Here is a 21036-nt window from a genome sequence, read left to right on the forward strand (position 1 = left end):
GAGTCTGTCCTCTGCACTTCAGCTTCGAAATCAGACATCAGAAGACTACAAAGGACAGTTCGGACTGCTGAGAGGATTATTGGTTGCCCCCTGCCCCCCCTCCAAGAACTATACACTTCCAGAGTGAGGAAAAAGGCTGGAAAAATCACTCTGGACCCCACTCACCCTGCCCACTACCTTTTTGAACTGTTGCCTGCTGGCCGACGCTTCAGAGCTCTGAGCACCAGAACCATCAGGCACAGGAACAGTTTTTTCCCTCAGGCTATCCATCTCATGAACAGTTAAATTGCCCCATTGATCAATAACTATGTGCAATACACGGTTAGTCTTTTTTTATATTTATCCAACACATCCAACCTCTTCTGCCATTTAATTCCTCTGGGAAATAAAATAAATAAATAAATTTGCACTGTACATAACAGATAACAGATTTGTATTAGATTGCACTACGTATGTGTGTATGTATGTATGTGTGTGTATGTACGTATGTGTATAACTATTTTTTATTTTTTATTATTATCTATGTCTTGCTGTTGTTTTTGTGTTGTTGTACACTGGAAGCTCCTGTCACCAAGACAAATTCCTTGTATGTGAAAGCATACTTGGCAATAAAGCTGATTCTGATTCTGAAAAGGGGTCATTTTTGACCCCAATATCACACAAGGGTTAAACCATCTTCTTACACTGTTTGAAGCACTGCATGATTTTCACAATGACAATAATCGTAGTTACTATTTTGTCGGAAGCTATGGTTACCGTGGAAACATTTTGTAAGGGCCCTCAGTGTTGCAGTTACTCAATGTTGTGAGGGACTTTCCAATCCATCCTGACCACCAACGAACTCCCTTTGGCTGACTTTCCTTCAGGAGTGCACGGCTAGATGGCAGTATTTCCTCCTAAACGAGGAGGAAGTGAAGAGAAATTAAACAACAAACAGGCCAGGCCGAACGGGGGAGAAACTACGTTTACGTGTCGTCTGCTGAATGATATGCACGTTAAATGCTTCCTCTAAGATTAATTTATACTCCGGTTAGTACGTTAATATTGGCGCTGCTTTCGACACAGGTTGTCTAATTGAGGTCGGAAGAGGCAAAAGGGAGAATATGTAGAAGTCATACTCTCTCCCTGCCCTCCTCCAGTTGCCTCCACGAGAGGAGAAACAGAAACTGCAAAAAGAAACTGATTGATCTTACAACTTGATAGACGATGGCGAACAACGTTGGAGATGAAGCCAACGGTTTTATAGCGGGTCAGGACCACGGGACACAGTTGTCCGCGAGTTTGGGTCATTCTATACCGGGGCACTCATCAGCCTCACCGCCTCCGGCAGCAGCCGCAGAGACCGGCCTGGCTGTGGTCGCTCACGGGATCGCGCATACCATCACTCCCGCCGTGGAGAGCGGGTTCAGTGTGCTGAGCCATGCGTTGGACTCCCCGGTCACCGCGGCCCAGCATCTGTCGCCTGGGATCGTCTCGGCAGTCCCGGGTGGTGCGCCGAATCTTGCCGGGGCGGGCCTCCTGTCCCAACTTCACGCCACCTCATGGGACCCAACGTTAAGCACCGACTGGGATAACGAAAAGGCGTCTCAGCAATGCATTCTCCGGATAAAAAGGTAATGCTGGTGGACTTCAGTCCTATAGGTTCTCTATTTGGTTTCAGAAATGTAAGGCAGCTTTTCACGTTATTTTGCGTGCAATCTGTATTTTTTTAATCAACATTCATGTCCTAACATATGGTGAGATCCAGCCATGCATGTATGTACAAGTGTGCTGAATGGACAAACGTTTGCCAAGCAAAAATTACAAATATATTTGCACAAATGTGACAATAATTTGAAGTTGTCATAGTCAACTGCATTTATGGGGCACACGTTTTAGTATAGCACTAATAATGGAGCTATGGACATGAGGACACAGAAAAAATGACAGGATTCAGCTTTGGGTCAGTTATTTTTCTCTCTAGTTTGGCATATTAAATATCAGCATCCACGGCATGTATGTGATTGCCATTTCCATCTCGTGTTTTTGAAAAATTGTGCATTATGTAATTATAAAGTCTTTGTGCTTTTACTAATTTTATACTCCATTCTTGTCCTCCATTCAGGGACATCATGTCCATCTATAAAGAACCTCCTCCGGGAATGTTTGTGGTTCCTGATCCTCACGATATGACCAAGGTAAGCATCAATAGACTTTTCCCTGAAGTGTGGTGATATTTCAGTGTATCCCGCATCCCTTGTGTTCCCTTCATTCTTCCTTCTATTGATATATTCCTAATTGGGCTGCACAATTGTGACAAATCATAATTGCGATTTATTCATTTCGATCTAATCAAATGCATGCCATATTCTTTATTTAGGCTACACATCCAAAACAAGCTGAGAATTGTTCCTGAATTGCTTTATTGCATAAAAAACAAGGGTTTTCAAATTTTGTTGCCTTAGTATCGAGTTAGTATTGATACCGAGATACCAGGGCTAGTATCGTACCGAGGCCAAAATTTTGGTATTGGAGCAACCCTATTATACACTCACCGGCAACTTTATTAGGTACACCTGTATGTGAACATTAACTGAAGCTCCTGACCCATATCTGGATGATGTTATACATTACACTGCTGCCACATGATTGGCTGATTAGATAGTCGCATGAATAAGCAGATGTACAGGTGTACCTAATAAAGTGGCCGGTGAGCGTAGCTTGTTGAACTTTAAAGTGATTAACACGTCAGCACAGTAAAACTCTCTTTAAGAATTTTTGTCTCTTAAATTCTTTAAGTTTAGTACATTTTTGCACCACTGCTGTTACAGCCATCAAAGCGCTTTAAAGTGCATTAACAACATATTACAAGACGATCACTGTCGAACGTTAAATCCTCTGCTGTGAGTGTCATCTCACGGTTACCCGATTTCTATTTCTGCTCCGAACCTACGACGTAGCCTCCGCCAAGTGGCCATCGCGTTGGTTTGCATTTATAGTTCTGCATTGGTGTGTTTGCGTCGTTCTGTGAGTACACAGCCAAAATGCTAGTGTACTGAGAAAATGTCTTAATTTCTGAAATAATTATACATTTCATAAATAAACAAACACAGTGTCATTTGTGGATTCAAAAGTATTTTTTATTGTAGCATTAAACATGAGTTCATTATGTTGTAATAAGGTGATTTACTATACATGTTGCCTGCCATGCAGATTGTAAATAAATCAGTCATATACTTTATGCTTGCTCTTTAGTCACTTAATAATAAATACATATTTTGGCATTCTTTGACACTCCATGCTGAAAAAGAAAAAACATCCCCTTCAAATTAAGAAACAACTACTGCTTGACCAACACAAAATGGTTGTCATTTTAAAGCTTATAAGATGGACTTTGCAGTGCATATAGGAAATATAACCAACTCTTAACAGGTGACTTTTAACAATTAATCAAACTTTGCTGCTGAAGTAGTTTGGCTTAAAGTGAAAAATTGTCTCCCTCCTCCTGTCTCGACAGATTCACGCCCTCATCACTGGCCCCTTTGACACACCGTATGAGGGTGGCTTCTTCCTCTTCCTGTTCCGTTGTCCCCCTGACTATCCCATCCACCCTCCAAGAGTCAAACTAATCACTACTGGGCACAACACTGTTCGTTTCAATCCCAACTTCTATCGCAATGGCAAAGTGTGCCTCAGCATCCTTGGGTAAGAGTTGACTCAACCAGTGGTGAGGTGTCTGTCTGCAAGCTGGTTTTCAATTTGTTTCTGTTCAATATTGTAATTTGAGTCTCACGCTTTACTTGGCCATGTTTGAAAACAGAATTTTGTTGCCTAGTTACTTATTATATAGCAGTCACAGTCATTTTGTGTTTTGGAAACTGGCCCTACACCTAGCAAACCATTTGTCATGAGTATTGTATTCTGTCCATTCAAACAGCATTCCTTCACAATCTCAGTTTTGGTGGTTGTTTTTTCTACAGCACTTGGACTGGGCCAGCATGGAGTCCTGCACAAAGCATCTCCTCTGTTCTTATATCTATACAGTCCCTAATGACAGAAAACCCTTACCACAATGAGCCAGGCTTTGAGCAGGTACTATAACCCCTGGAATAAAGTTAATGGAAAATGGAAAAATTTGAAGTTAAAGGAATATTTCACCCAAAAATGACAATTTTCTCATCATTTACTCACCCTTATGCCATCCCAGATATGTATGACTTTCTTTCATCTGCAGAACACAAACAAAGATTTTTAAAAGAACATCTCAGCTCTGCAGGTCCTTACAATATAAATTAATGGTGGCCTGAACTTTGGAGCTCTAAAGATCACATAAAGACATAAAGTAATCCATAAGACTCCAGTGGTTAAATCCATATTTTCAGAAGCAATATGATAGGTGTGGATGAAACAAATATCAATATTTAAGTCCTTTTTTTACTATAAATTCTCCACCCTGCCCAGTAGGTGGCGATATGCACAAAGAATGCAAATCGCCAAAAACAAAAGAAGGGTGAGATTTATAGTATAAAAAAAAAAAAAGACTTAAATATTGACCTGTTTTTTACCCACACTTATCATATTGCTTCTGAAGACATGGATTTAACCGCTGGAGTCTTATGAATTACTTTTATGCTGCCTTTATGTGCTTTTTGGACCTTCAAAGTTCTAGCCACCATTCACTTGTATTGTATGGACCTACAGAGCTGAGATATTATTCTAAAAATGTTTGTTTGTGTTCTGCAGAAGAAAGAAAGTCATACACGTCTGGGATGCCATGAGGGTGAGTAAATGATGAGAAAATTGTCATTTTTGGGTGAACTATCCCTTTAAATAATCTGCAAGGTTTTTCCTTGTCCTGCTGAACAGTATGCCCTCCTGTTGTTGTTGTTGTTGTTGTTGTTGTTGTTGTTGTTGTTTTTCACAGTGGATACTGTAGTTTATTCTGCACTTTCATCTGTTTGCTAGGAAAGGCATCCAGGTGACAGCAAAAACTATAATGAGTGCATCCGCCATGAGACCATGCGAGTTGCTGTGTGTGATATGCTAGAGGGTAAAGTGTCATGTCCTGAGGCCTTGTGGTGAGTGACTACGCCTTGACACGTTGTTTTCCAAAAAGCACCCTTATTTAGCATCTTGGTCCTTTTTAAAGGACGTTAGCCATATTAAACTGTTTATTTGTAATTGTCTTCTTTATGAAGAAATTTAATCCTGAATGTGCTATGTAATGGAGTTATTCTTGAATAACTCATTCAACAAGGTTCTTTTGTAATAGTCTTAAAGGGATAGTTCACCCAAAAAGTAATATTCTGTAATCATTTACTCACTCATGTTGTTCCAAATCTTTCATTGTTCTATGGAACACAAAAAGAGATGTTATCATTTACATTCATTGCATGGAAAAACATGCCCGGTGACTAAGGCTCTCGATTTTATATTTTAGGACTATCCCATTCATTTAGAACTATCCCCTTAAGAGTCTTATTTCTCTGTTCCTAGGAATGTGATGGAGAAATCCTTCCTGGAGTACTATGATTTCTATGAGGGGGTTTGCAAAGAACGTCTGCATGTCCAAGGGCAAAACATGCAGGTACATTTTATTTGTGTGTGCCTATTTTTCACAGTGCTTTTCTCTTCACGTTGGGCTTTGAGATTGTCATTTCAATTGTCATCATTGCGCTAGAAATACAACCTTATGCAACCTTTTATTTGCCATTGTAACAAATATAAGTATCATACAAGTATATACAGTATGAGTCATTCATGTCAGTACTTACAGAATACCAATAAGAATAAAGAATCTGATGTACTATCACACCTCTAAAGAGAATAGAGTCTGAATCATTCAGGACAGTTTCCGTTTGCCTGGAACCATTCTGTGGGATTTTCAGAGTTGTTTTTGTCAAGCCACACTGAATCAGCATTCAGGCATTTTGTAGTTATGACGCATGTTTAAGGTAACTGTTGTACAGATTGCAGTGGATTTATATATCTTTGTTTGGTTTGTTCTTACTTTCATTGTAATTTCATTGAATGTTGTGTTAGAGTTGGAAGTGTGGCATATATGTTGTAATTTTAAGGCCTGTTCACACCAAATCCATGATGATTTTGTGAGACGCACCTCTGATGGAACTATTTCACTTCTGTACAGTAGGTGGTGCTGTTGCCACACCAGTCTCCTGTTCGCACCCTTCAGCTGTTAGAGATTAATATACTGAACGCTGTTAAAGCATTTATTTACCTACTTTGGCATATCTGTTTCATTGTTCTTTCCAAGGTGTTGATGCATTCTGAGGAGTGTATATATTCTGTTTTTTTATGCGAGTGTGATGAGTAAAGATTGTTGTTTCATATTTATTTGCAGTTAATTCTGCACAATTGTGCAGAAAATATTCTATACTTGAATACTTAAAACAGCTTCAGTTGGTGCTTTTAGCTTATTCTTAAAAAAAAAAAAATAACCCTGGAAAACATCAGAAGAAGAAGAATCAGAATTAGCTTTATTGCCAAGTATGCTTACACATACAAGGAAATTGTCTTGGTAACAGGAGGTTCCAGTGTACAACAATACAAAAAACAATACAAAAACAGCAGCAAGACATAGATAATAATAAAAAATTATTATACACATACATACATACATACATACATACATACACACATACACATACGTAGTGCAAATCTAATACAAATCTGTTATTTACAGTGCAAAATACAAATCTGTTATGTACAGTGTAAATGTGTTTTTTATTTATTTATTTTCCAGGAATGAAACGGCAGAAGAGGTTGGATGTGTTGGATAAATATAAAAAAGTATAAACTGTGTATTGCACATAGTTATTGCTCAATGGGGCAATTTAACTGTTCATGAGATGGATAGCCTGAGGGAAAAAAATTTTTGTCCTGTGCCTGATGGTTCTGGTGCTCAGAGCTCTGAAGCGTCGGCCAGAAGGCAACAGTTCAAAAAGGTAATGAGCAGGGTGAGTGGGGTCCAGAGTGATTTTTCCAGCCTTTTTCCTCACTCTGGAAGTGTATAGTTCTTGAAGGGGGGGCAGGGGGCAACTAATAATCCTCTCAGCAGTCCGAACTGTCCTTTGTAGTCTTCTGATGTCTGATTTCGTAGCTGAACCAAACCAGACAGTTATTGAAGTGCAGAGGACAGACGCAATGACTGCTGAGTAGAACTGTATCAGCAGCGCTTGTGGCAGGTTGAACTTCCTCAGCTGGCGAAGGAAGTACAACCTCTGCCGGGCCTTTTTCACAATGGAGTCAATGTGAGTCTCCCACTTCAGGTCCTGTGAGATGGTAGTGCCCAGGAATCTGAATGACTCCACTGCTGCCACAGTGCTGTTTAGAATGGTGAGGGGGGTCAGTGTTGAGGTGTTCCTCCTAAAGTCCGCAATCATCTCCACCGTTTTGAGCGTGTTCAGCTCAAGGTTGTTTTGATTGCACCAGACATCCAGTTGTTCAACCTCCCTTCTGTATGCAGACTCATCATCATCTCGGATGAGGCTGATGACAGTGGTGTCATCTGCAAACTTCAGGAGCTTGACAGAGGGGTCCTTGGCGATGCAGTCGTTGGTGTATAGGGAGAAGTGTAGTGGGGAGAGCACACATCCCTGGGGGGCACCAGTGCTGATTGTACAGGTGCTGGAAGTGAGTTTCCCCTGTCTCACAAGCTGCTGCCTGTCCGTCAGGAAGCTGGTAATCCACTGACAGATAGACAGAGAGTTGGTGTAATTTATTCTGGAGTATAGCTGGGATGATGGTGTTGAAAGCCGAACTGAAGTCCACAAAAATGATCATTGCACATGTCCCTGGTCTGTCCAGATGTTGCAGGATATGATGCAATCCCATGTTGACTGCATCATCCACAGACCTGTTTGCTCTAAGCAAATTGAAGGGAATCTAGAAAGGGTCCAGTGATGTTTTAGTGATGTTCTTCAGGTGGGCCAACACCAGTCTCTCAAATGATTTCATGACCACAGGCGTCAGTGCGACAGGTCTCTAGTCGTTATGTCCTGTCATTTTTAGTTTCTTTGGGACAGGAATAATGATTGAGTGTTTGAAGCAGCATGGGACTTCACACTGCTCCAGTGATCTATTGAAGATCTGTGTGAAGATGGGGGCCAGCTGGTTAGCACAGGATCGAAGACACGCTGGTGAGACGCCATCTGAGCCTGAAGCTTTCCTCGTCTTTTGTTTCCGGAAGACCGGCTCACATCTTCACAGATCTTAAGTGCAGGTTGAGTAAGGTGAGCAGGAGGTGTTGGTGTTTGTGTGAAGTGAAGGTCAGAGTGGGTGTGGGGTGTGAGATTGGGCCTTTCAAATCTGCAGTAGAACACATTCAGGTCGTCAGCCAATTGTTGATCCACCACAGGGTTGGGGGTAGGAGTCCTGTATTTTGTGAGTTGTTTCATGCCACTCCACACTGATGCAGGGTCGTTAGCTGAAAACGTGTTTTTCAGCTTCTCAGAGTATCTTCTTTTAGCCACTCTGATTTCCTTGTTCAATGTGTTCCTGGCCTGATTGTACAAGACTTTATCCCCACCCCTGTAAGCATCTTCTTTGGCCTGACGAAGCTGCCTGAGCTCTGCTCTAAACCACGGTTTGTCGTTGTTGAACTTTAAATAAGTCTAAGTAGGAATGCACATATCCTCACAGAAACTGATATATGATGTATCAGTATCTGTTAGCTCGTCCAGGTCTGTGGCTGCAGCTTCAAAAACACTCCAATCTGTGCAATCAAAGCAGGCATGTAGTTCCCGCTCTGCTTCATTGGTCCATCTCTTTACAGTCCTTACTACTGGCTTGATTGATTTTAATTTCTGCCTGTAGATTGGAAGAAGATGACCCAGACAATGATCAGAGAGTCCCAAAGCTGCTCTAGGGACAGAGCGATATGCATCCTTTATTGTTGTGTAGCAATGATCCAGTATGTTCCTGTCTCTGGTGGGGCATGTTATGTGCTGTTTGTATTTGGGCAGTTCATGTGTGAGATTTGCTTTGTTAAAATCCCCAAGAATAATAATAACTGAGTCCAGGTATTGTTGTTCTGTGTCTGTGATTTGATCAGTCAGCTGTTGCAGCGCTGTGTTCACACACATGTTTGGCGCGATATACACACTCACCAGAATAAAAGCATGTTCCACCGCCTCTCGTTTTCCCCGTTAACTCCGCGATGTGATCCGCTCTGAACAGCTGGAAGCCCGGCAGATGTAACGCGCTGTCCGGAATGGCTTCACACAGCCAGGTTTCTGTGAAGCACAAGGCAGCAGAGTTTGAAAAGTCCTTGTTTGTGCGGGTGAGGAGATGTAGTTCGTCCGTTTTGTTAGGAAGAGAGCGGAGATTCACTAGATGAATGCTCGGCAGCGCTGTTCGAAATCCGCGCAGACGGAGCCTGACCAGCGTGCCTGCTCGTCTCCCTCGCCTGCGTCTCATAGCGCATTTAAACAACACAGCCACGCCTCCGACTAAAATGTACAGCAAAACGTCCGGATATTCAAAAACCGGGAAAAGGTTGTCTGGTATATGCTGCCGAATGTTCAGCAGTTCGTCTCTGGTAAAATATTACTAAACACAGGACAAACAAACAAAAACAACAAAAGAACTGAAGAGCTACACACCGAGGTGGCCATCCGTGGCGCCATCTTGTCCGTGAATCAGTGTTTGTCTCAACTTTTTTGACCCTCATTAGTTTGCATCTGTGAGTTATAAACTTTAGACAATGATGACAGTCAGACCACTGGTTAAAAAAAAAAAAAAAAAATTCATACTGAGTTGGTAGCATGGTGATTTGACCTTAATACCTCGGGATGTGAATTCATTTTCAATAATTCAATGATCGGAGTCAGCTTATACCGTGGTTACCACATGTAGTATGTGGAAAACACAGAATCTAGTCATATAAATGACATTAGCAATAAAATGCAGAATGTCATGGAATATGACCTATTTGGATGAAAATAAATGTTTGAATATACAATTAATCAAATTAAAATTGTGATATGTCCTAGTGTGATAATTAAAGTAAAAAAAAGTCTGATTTAATTTAATAAATAAATAATCTGCAAGTGATCCACACTTCAAAATGAATCTGTAAAGACGGCTGCTCATACACTGAAAACACCTCATCATGATCGTCATGTGCGCTCTTGTGTTTAAAATGACAGATAGCACTCTGAAGTGTGCAGCACATACAGACTATGTATTTATTTAAATGAATTACAGCTTTACAGGGATTAGTAATGACACTGGGCCATGAAGGAAACTGCTTATCTTGAGGTGAGAAACTACTGTCAAAAACACACTGAAACGCAAAAATAAAAACTTGATTTAAATGGACGCATGTGTTTTTGCTTAAATATTATACTTGTTGGGCACACAAAATGTCCTGGAAATTGTGCCTTGAAAAGAGAGGGAACACTGTTTGTTATTTTGTCTTTGTAATAAAAATAGCAGTGTGGTTCTGCAATTCGTTTGTCTAAAACATTGTATGTAACAAATCTTTTTATGGGATATTTTACTACAAGCTTAATTAAACAAGCGATTTAATTATATAAAAAAAAAATAGTTGTTAAAAATAATGGAAAATATAGCTGCAAGCAGCAATTACTGGGGTTTAAGCGGCATTAAAGTGCATGTGCTACAAAATGTTATTAATTTTCTGATAGCCCGTATACACCTAAAATAGAGAGAAAGCAATATAATTTTCAGCACTCACAGGTAAACAACCATAGAGATTGTGTTTTTTTTAACATGTCTGACTGCCATAGCACCACCTATTGTCCGATCCACAACAAATTTTGCATGCTGCTTTGGAATCATGTTTCATTTGTGTACTAAATTTGATTTCAGTCAGAGCCTTTGTTTAGGAGTTATTGGCTTTTGGGTAAACTGAGCCACACCCATATGTTTAAATGACCCTATTATAGCCATTCTAAATAAAGTTCTACGTATTTTTATAGTTATCTAGAATTCAGAGAATTGTACTACACTGGTTTTGTCGAGGTTGAGTGAAAATCCTAGGAGTAGTTCACAAAAATAGTGTTTTTAATAATCTCAAATATTTAACAAAACAATTTGATTGACACCTATGGTTCTTGAGGCAAAGTTGTTCAGAATGAGGAGATCTATCATATGATGTGAATAACGTGTGTCTGTGAAGCATTGCAGAATATGCAACCATTCATACGCATGTAAAATGCGATAGCATAAACATTCGTAACTGTTATTGCGCCAACTATTGTCCTATCTCCACCAAATTTTGCATGTTTCTTCAAAATGCCATCTCGCATATGTGTACTAAGTGTGATGACAATAGGACTTTTTGTGTAGGACTTATTGGCTTTTGCGTAATCTAGGCCACACCCATATGTTTAAATTACCCTGTTATATGCCAAATAAAAAGTTTTTTTTTTTTTGATAATTATTGATCTAGGCTGTCCAAAGATTCTTCCTGTACAGGTTTTGTTGATCTCACATAAAAAACCTAGGACTAGTTCACAAAAGTATGTATTTTAAATAATTTCAAATATTTAACGAATGACACCAGTGGTCCTTGAGGTAAAGTTGTTCAGAAAGTGGAGATCTATCATATGATGTGTCAAACGTGTGTCTGAGTGACACACCTCATAATATTCAGTGATTTAAAAGCATGTAAAATGTGACAGCGCCACCCGGTGGCCTTTTTTTTTTTTTTTTTTTTTTCACATTTTGCACAGACCTCTAGGGCCAAGAGTCAAACATGCCCATCGCGTTTTGTTCCAGTTGGCCTTTGTTAACCTTGTCTAAAAGCTGCTGAAAGTTGATTGGTCGAAGGCAGCCATGTTTTTTGAGATATGCAACTATCCTGATGGAAATTGAAGGCACCATGGACAAAGACACTGAATGCTAAATTACAGGTCGATCGGACCAATGGTTCCTTTTAGAGCCATTTTTAGGTTTTTAATTATCATAGCACCACCAAGAGGCAGAGTCACACAATTTATGTGTGTGTCTTCAGAATGACCCCATACATAAGTAAGAGTTATAACAGTTTTCGTAAAAGTACCCACACACACTACATATGTTTTGGCATATCTTTGCTACGATGAATCAAAAGTTCAAACTTTTTTTTTTAGATAATTATTAATATTGGGACTCCAGAGAAACTTTGTGCACTGGTTAAGTTCGAAACGTTTATTTTGCAAACAATCAAAAATAGCAGAAGAATGAAAGGGCGAGCTAAAATTTAGTCTGGAGTTTTTAGATTCGTCATAATCTAAGGATTCACAGGAAACATTAATTTTGTTTCTAGCCATTACGGTTCAAAAGTTATGACCCAGAATGTGCGGTTTTATATATATGTTTTTTTTTTTTCTCACTATAGCGGCACTTATTGGCTGATCAGGTGGATTCCATACGTATGGGTAGTCCACCGGGGTACTACCATTCCCCAAAGTTTCATGTCTTTAGGCCTTACGGTTTGTCTGCACGATCAGTTTTAGGGCATAAAAATAATAATAATAAATGTAGCTGCAAGCAGCAATTAACAGGGTTCAAGCAGCATAGGAACTTTGAGTGCATGTGTTACAAGATATGAAGCATAATTCAGATTAGGTGGCAATAAGCAACTAAAATGCAGTTAAAGCAATGAAATGTTTAGCAAAATCAGGAAAATTTACAATAGAGATATAGTGCTTTTAATATTTTTGACAGTTATAGCATCACCAATTGCCTGAAGTTCATGCTTTTTTCAAAAGCATATACCGCATATCAGGGCTCCAGACTAAAAAAATGACTTAGGAGCCAAATAGCTGTTTTTAGTCACCAAATCATATAATTGCTCGATTTAGATTGTTGTTCAGAAACAAGATAGAAAGCAAAAGAAAAGGAAGACAGCTGATCACCCATTAATCGGTTTCATAAACAGTATATGTAGTTGAGAAAATGTGTGAGTTTGCATTCCCCTTTTGTCTCATCAATGTTCACACCCCTTTCATAATTTATACAAATTTAAGAGATACATTTTTTTTTTTTTTAGTACTGCCCTTCAGAATCTACATAAGCAGATATTTACATAAAGTATAATATGCATATAGTAGTGTGTTGCCTTCTTGAGCATCAGTGAATGTTTGCACCTTGTGTAACAGTTGTGTATGAGTCCCTCAACTGTCCTAAGTGTCAAAAGCTGGATCTCATATATATAATATATATATATATATATATATATATATATATATATATATATATATATATATATATATATATATACACATGCACACAGTCCAGTTTTTTTTTTTTTTTTTAATAGAGAAGCCCAAACTACTCATGGGACTGCTATTTTGAAATGTCTGCCCTCCCAGTTGTGAACACACTGACGGATGATTTGCTGAGAAAGTGACTCTGATTCAAACTGCTAATCTTAGCTCCTGAGTTCACACCCTCAGTTCTTTTCGGGTGATTCATGAAAAAGACCTGGTTCAAAAGAGTCATTTGGTCACGACTCTCTTGCACTGGGTTTGTTGTTGCGTGCGGTGCAGCGAGCTTTTCAGAAACAGAACGGGTGAAAAGCGGCTTGAGACACACTGGTGCGTGCTCTAAAGATGTATTCATTGGGGGCCTGGGTAGCTCAGTGGTAAAATACGCTCGCTAGTTCGAATGCCAGGGCGTGCTGTGTGACACCAGCCAGGTCTCCTAAGCAACCAAATTGGCCCGGTTGCTAGGGAGGGTAGAGTCACATGGGGTAAACTCGTGGTCGCTATAATGTGGTTCGTTCTCAGTGGGGTGCGTGGTGAGTTGAGCGTGGTTGCCGCGGTGGATGGCGTGAAGCCTCCACACGCGCTATGTCTCCGTGGCAACGCGCTCAACAAGCCACGTGATAAGATGCGCTGGTTGACGGTCTCAGACGCGGAGGCAACTGGGATTCGTCCTCCGCCACCCGGACTGAGGCGAATCACTACGTGACCACGAGGACTTAAAAGCACATTGGGAATTGGGCATTCCATATTGGGAGAAAAAGATGAAAACATTTATTCAGTAACTCACAAGATGATATCTGATGAAACCACATATGAACACACACAACAGCGACTAGATTTTAAATTATTGTCTTGATCAATTATTTTCGGTTGCATTTGAGACCATTTTAGTCGCAGTCTGGAGCCCTGCATATACATACTAAATGTAATGAAAACAGGTTTCTTTGAAGAGGACACACCCATATGTTTAAATAATGTGAAATATGTAACAAACGGTTTTCTTCAATGATTAGTTGTTTCGGTATGAAGAGGTCTGGCATATGATATGGAAAAGTTGTGTTTGTGAAACACTATAGAATATGCAACAATTTACATGCATGTGAAACGTGATGGTGTCTTCTGGTGGCCAATTTGTTTTTTTATTGTCCAGACCTCTCCTATGTTTTTTTTTTTTTTTTTTTTTAAACGGAGAGTTTGTTGCCTATCCTGCATTTTCAAATAAAGACATATTGTCAACACACAATTGTTTGGTGCTGTTCTTTGTAAAAAGCAACTTCGTGTTTGAACCCCTAATAATCACACCTCCCTGACCGCAAGTAAATTCTGTTATAAGGAATTTTCTTACCATCAAAGAAATTCAAGCTTGAAGTACCACCTTCATGTTTTGGATAAATAATCGCAGTCAGTCTGTAGGGGGCAGTAAGCGCAACTCCAGCTGTACAGGCAACAAAACACACACAAATATAGCGCAGAATGATGCAAGAACGCATCCTGTAAGAACAGCCCCTATGTCTAGCTTGGAAAAATTGCCAAATGTATTGCCGTGGACTGTAGGCCAGTGATAGGTTTATGTTCAATGAAATGGAAATAAAACAAACTATGTATTGACTTCTAAAGCCACTTTTTGTATTGTCTAATCAATGCTTCGCTCGTATGCAGCAATAATGTAATGTTTTTGTATTATCTGAACTACTTTTAAGTAATATAATGTAACCTTTGTTATAATTATTTTGATATCTTTTATTTTGGGGCTTTTCTCAGCAAATATTTGATTATATGCAATAAATTAAATAGCATCTCACGTAATTAATTGGCTGTCGTAGTTATAATAGAATATTATGTGTGTACTGTTTTCTATTCATGGGGAAGCATTTTTTGCTGCTTTTTATAACAACCTTTTACTGATTTTACTTTTTAACTGTGGTGGTGCCTTTTAGTACACCCGAGTTCAGCGTAATATTTTGAAAAGTTTTGTTCTTTCCATTTGTGAACTGTTGAATATGTTATCTTTTTATTACAGGATCCTTTTGGGGAGAAGAGAGGTCGTTTTGACTACCAGGGCCTGTTGACCCGTCTCAGAGCCATCCAGAGGCGATTGCGGGAAAAGTGCCCGCCAGAGGACAACGACGGTGACTCTGACTCAGACACCAGCTCTTCCGGTACTGATCCGGACAGTCAGGGCAGCTCACAGCCATAGAGCACCCTCTAGTGGTGCAAAAAGAGCAAGGTTAGATTGTTTCCCTTTACCTGCAGCTCTGAACTCTCAAGCGAGCACAAATTCAAGGAGAGCTGAGAAAGCCTGGAGAATCTGCTCATGAAGAACAGGGGTTCTCTGAGTTTCTGTCCTTCTGATTGGTTAATATTTTTCCACTTGTTCCTTGTGTGCTGTCCAATGACTGCCTTTTGTTTTCACAGTATTTCTTCCCTAATGGAGAAGAGTTTCAGTCAAGTGGGGAATAATAAGGGCCTTGCAAGTTGCAAGGTGTGTGTTTGCGTCTTTATAAGAGAGCGATGTCATGCCAATTTCTCAGCAGGTCGACACAGCCTCTGCCTTTCAACTCCATGTTTCTTTGCCACCTTTCTCATCCCGTGTAGAGCTCCACAGAAAGAAGAAATTCTATTCATACTAGTCAAAAAATTTATGATAAGTAAACCACTCTTGAAAACAACCCAGCCTGCTTGCAAATACACACATCTCACCTATAGTTCACGAATTTCCTGGTCTTTTTGTTCCACTGTTTCCTCGATGTCTGATAGTGATCAAAACATTTATCATCTTGCCTAATTAAATCATTTAAGAAATGAATATATGATTATAAATTTAGTTGATATTGTAACGAATTCATAATGAATTGAATACCACACTTTAAGAGAAAGAAAAATAGAACTTTAAAAAATGTACATAGAATTGTCCATAGAGATGTTTTATTTTAATGTTCAATGTTCTTGAAATGCTATTGAACAGTAAAGTGAAAGTATCAGCATCCTGCAGACTGATTCCCCAAACATTTATGGGAAAGGTTGCTTTTTGAGTGTTGTTGACTCTTTAAAAATACTGTTTTGTTGGGTTAATTTAAGTATATCTCTAATTGTGAAGCTGTTGGTTGAGTTTGAAAAGAGACACGTCTCTTCTGTTATTGTTCTGGGAATAATCTTGGGGAACTGAATTTTCTACATGGTGGAAACTTGCATTTTGTTTAATAATTCCAGTCGTAATGCTTAGACATCAGTTCCACGCCAGTTTCAGCGCAGAATGCCCCTCAATAATGCTACAAATATTATATTTTGTTGTCTTTACCGGGTATACTGTGGTCACTGGTGTCCTCATATGCAACAGGATGAAGCTGCCTAAAGGAAGAGTATAATGTTCAGACATTATATGGCACCATGGTTCATGACTAGCTCATGTAGTGCTCCTATTAGTTTTCATGAGAGTGCACCAACAATCTATTGCAATCCATCCCTTTAAAGAGCAGGTAGTTGATCTAGTTCCCCGAAATATGCTAAATATGAAACCAAACAGCCGACAGCCTTTACTTTTCTGTGTACATGTAAATTTTTGTTGCAAGGAAAAGCAGCTGACTTTTCTGTGTAGAGCACTTGTTTCTTACCAGGCTTAGTCCTGGACTGTATTACAGTTGATGGTGAACCTCCATTTAAAAAAAGTCCACAAAACACTTTCGACGAAGTTCTGTTGTAGCAGATGGACCATTACAAGTACAGTTCTGAGGTTTTTGCATGTGTTATAGTTTTAATGCAGTTTTTTCTCCTATATGAGAGCTAATGTACTCTGGTCTAGGACATCACGTTTTGACAAAACAACACAGTTGGGTTCCTCGATTTGTTTGTTTTGAATGAACAATTTCACACTAAACCTATAGAATGCTCTGTAACAGGAAAGAGTTCCCTAACTGTGAGTTTGACTTTGTGATGTAGTAATGCTTTTCCCTTGTTAGCGAAATGAAAATTATGTAAATAATGTATTAATTGCAACTAAGAAGAAAAATATACATATACAACTTCTGATTACTTTTGACTCTGTTTTATTTCATCTGTGTTCTACCAACCCAACACGTTAATACTTCCGTTATATACACATATATATAATACACATAATAACAAACTTAATTTCACATGTTAAAATTTTTTTTTTTTTTCTGACCATAAGCTCAGGTTCTGGAAGTTCTGGTAAATTGGTAATGTGCCTTTTATTGCCTGAGTTTAAATGGCAATTCCGATTAGAAGTTTTGAATTAGATTTACAAAATAAACTTTGTGTGGTCCAACTGATCCACTTCTACTTGGGACCTTAATTTCAGACCGCAGAATTGTACACTCTGGAATTATGGTACATTTCAACGTTTGGTTAAATAGTATTTTATGAGTTCATTCATTTTAAATCTTGAAATGAGGGTTGAGTGAGAGGAACGATTTGTTAATGGAAAGTTAAACCATGGGCCGAAGTCATGAATTTAATACATATTAAATTAAATAATACATACATTATACTTGATGCATATTTTTAATACATATGTTTGATGTTCAGTCTTAGTAATTCAGTGTAAATGGTTCAAAATTTCTATATACTTTCAAAGTTTTGAGCCTTTGGATAATGTCACATTGAAGCATTTCTTAAAGGTGCACTCAGTAATATTTTGCTCATATAAAAAGTTTTACTTCTAAAGAAATTCATTGTTATTTTGAAATGTATGTTTAAAATCATGACCACTCACATGAGATGAAGACTCCAGTCAGATCGGTAACCTTATTAAAGCTGTTTTTATTTTACATGGAGGGGATCACATCATGGGGGCAGCCATGTTAGAATCACATGACCAGTCCATTACTACTCGCTTAATCTTCGCCCTGTAATTAGACACTTTTATACCCATTGTTCAAAAGGGCCTTAGTTTGTTCCTGGGAGGCAGCAGATGCCCTAATCCTAACCATGTGGAGCCTGTAAGGCTGAGTACCCTGCAAGGAACAACAAGAGGCACCTTTCTCCCATCGCGCACATTCGCTCATGGATTAAATTAATAATGACTGACTGAATAGAGAATTTCAATAATGGCATCAATAACAACAAAAAAAAACTGTTTGAATGATGCTACATATTAAACAAATTACTGAATGCAGCTAGTGAATGTAAAAAAAATTGAAAACATTTGTCAAATTTCATTACATTTTTACATGTATCCAATTATACAGTATAACATTGTTATTTTTAAACTATTTGGACACTTTAAGCACAATTTTAATTTAAATGCCTCAGGTTAAACACCTTTAGACACAGGAGATCAACACAGAAAAACGTTTTATTAAAGTTTCAGGGCTTGAGTATTCTACTATGGCTTGAGTTATTTTTAACCTGTCTCTCATTGGTCTGACACAAATTTACCACATTCATAAAAATGAACGTTCATCCCTGAAATGAGCTCTTATTATAATTCACAAAACAAAGACAATCGTTGTGTTTATAATACTTGTGGTAAGGGCACTGCGAAGACGTGGAATGGTCCATAGGGGGCAGTAAAGTGTAGATTGTTTACAGAACGCATGAGCCATCAATCTCATAATGAATGGAAGTGGAAAATTGGGATTAAACCAACAAAGTTCTGGGGGTAAACTGGTTTCTTTAAACTGTAGATGCCTTTATATCCACATTTACTAGGCTAGTATATAATTACAACAACTATTGTAATTACTAGGTGCTAACCCTAAACTTAACCCTAACCTTAACCCATATTAAGAACATATAGTTAACTAATATTAGTCAGTACTTTCTCAGGTAAGTACGTTGTAAGTATACTGAAAGTACAATAAAGTGCAACCAAATATATTATATTAGAGTAAATCATTGTTACGTGGATTGAGAAAGGACCATATCTCTCTTGCAAACATTCAAGTTCTGTTCAGTTTGCTGGTCAATTATATTCTCTGTTCTCATTATATGTAAGTTATTATAACTTAACCATTTCAAATTATCAGCAAACATTTAAACTCAAGACCATAAGATCAGTGGCAGATTTAAAAGTGCATATACATTAGTTCCATGATATTCACTTCAGATGAAAATTATTATTATGAATTGTGACTACCACAGTGTACTTATGGCAGCCTTAATGTTTGCCTAGGAACCTAAAGGACAGAGGAATAAAGTATTGATTTAAATTCGGTGGATATTTCCTGCTATGGAACTAGCTTTCCCACTTAAATCAACTTTGTTACACCCCCTCCCAAGTATCTTACACTCTGAAAAGATAACAGTGAACACTAAATGGTTTATTAGTCACAACAAATTAATCAGCACCACAGGGAGGTCACGTGACACCATGCAAGTCGGACATATGAACAGCGAGCTCTGTGCACTTTGCTAGTTTTAATACTATTTGTGTCATAAACCGGTAAGATTCAATACACCCTGATTCTTAACGGTTCGAAGAAGGCAATATGTCAAAGAATTCAAAATCCTCTGGCTTTGGAGACATTAAAAGACACTTACATGCTCAAGCTGACACCCCGCAGCGGCAGGTTGAAAGCCCCGGACTCAATTCGGACGGTGAACTGAAAGAAATCCGGCATGAATTGATGAATGTGTCGGCAATGCTGACAAAGTCATTGCAGACTTGGAGGATCTTGCTGTAATACATCAATCGATCACTTCCATGGAGATTAAATTCTCTGAGATGGTTGCAAGAATGTCGGACGTTGAGAAAGGGATCAATTATCTGGAGTCATCGGAGAGGGAATTAGCTGCTAACCCGCTAGCAACCAAGATAGACTTGGAACGCATTGGGGAAAAACTGGAGGATTTGGAGAATCGTAATCGACGAAACAATGTCCGAATTGTTGGAATTCCTGAGCATGAGGAAGGCCGAGATATGGTAAAATTCCTAGACGAGCTCTTCCCGAGTCTGCTCGGCATAACAGGCCATAAGCTGGAAATCGAGCGAGCTCACAGAGTTCCAGCTCGGAGATCCGCGGAAGGAGACAGGCCCCAAACAATTCTGGCCAAATTTCTGAGATCATCCGATAAAGATCTCGTATTATACGAGGCGAGGAGTAAAAGAAGACTTTCTTGGACGAACCACAGTATTTTCTTGTTCTCAGACTTTGTGAATTCGGCAAGAGAGAAACGTGAATGATTCAAGGAATGCAAGAAACTCTTACATCAATGGAAGGTCACGTTTGCTCTGATGTTTCCGGCCAAACTGAGAATAGATGCTAAGGATGGCCGTAGAGAATTTACATGCCCACAGCAAGCACTGACCTTCATAAAGTCACTGAAGTGAGTAAGCCATTTGGTGATTTTCATGTTGCTGCCTAGTGGACCTGACTCAATGAACATACACTTGACTGTCGGAGGAAACTGAGCGCCTTTTTCGGGGTTTTTTTTGTGCTGGTTCCGCCTGGCGGCTGGAGTTTGTTTTGTGTAGTATCATTTCTTCTGGATAGTTTGTGGATGAATCTGCATGTTTCTGGTGCTTATGCCTCCTGTTGGCTGGAGCTGGTTTTGTGGAATATTTCTTGCAGGACATTGGAGTGAGTTTGACTGGGCCTTTTTTTTTTTTTTTTTTGTGCTGATTCCGCTAGCGGCTGGAGCTTGTTTGATGGAGGAACACACCTTCGGGACAGTTATGTGGATGAATCTACATATTTTTTGTGTTTATTCTGCTTATTACCTGGATTTTGTTTTTATAGATTATTTTCTGTTATGTAATTCTGTCTCACAAAATTTGTATGGAAGCACTGGACTTGAGCAATCCGACGGCAAAGTTGTCATGGGGGCTCTCATGGACTGTTTGAGTTTAGAGGGATGG

The 21036-nt window shown here is 39.1% G+C and overlaps 1 protein-coding gene across 2 annotated transcripts; it reads left to right on the top strand.

The window, feature by feature from the left end:
• Positions 1-907: 907 nt before the first annotated feature.
• On the top strand, positions 908-17246 carry LOC127451409 (ubiquitin-conjugating enzyme E2 Z-like). 2 transcript variants are annotated; one of them, XM_051716111.1, is made up of 8 exons: positions 908-1613; positions 2105-2177; positions 3497-3684; positions 3960-4071; positions 4945-5057; positions 5476-5566; positions 15238-15444; positions 15633-17246. In XM_051716111.1, the coding sequence occupies exons 1-7, from the start codon at positions 1207-1209 to the stop codon at positions 15412-15414; spliced, it is 1161 nt and encodes a 386-aa protein (XP_051572071.1). In that variant the 5' UTR covers positions 908-1206; the 3' UTR covers positions 15415-15444; positions 15633-17246. The 2 variants fall into 2 exon arrangements, with proteins under 2 accessions (XP_051572071.1, XP_051572070.1); XM_051716110.1 differs by having other exon boundaries at positions 15238-17246.
• The last annotated feature ends 3790 nt before the right edge of the window (positions 17247-21036 follow it).

The sequence above is a fragment of the Myxocyprinus asiaticus genome, chromosome 14 (genome assembly GCF_019703515.2).
Source record: "Myxocyprinus asiaticus isolate MX2 ecotype Aquarium Trade chromosome 14, UBuf_Myxa_2, whole genome shotgun sequence".
Lineage (NCBI taxonomy): Eukaryota > Metazoa > Chordata > Actinopteri > Cypriniformes > Catostomidae > Myxocyprinus > Myxocyprinus asiaticus.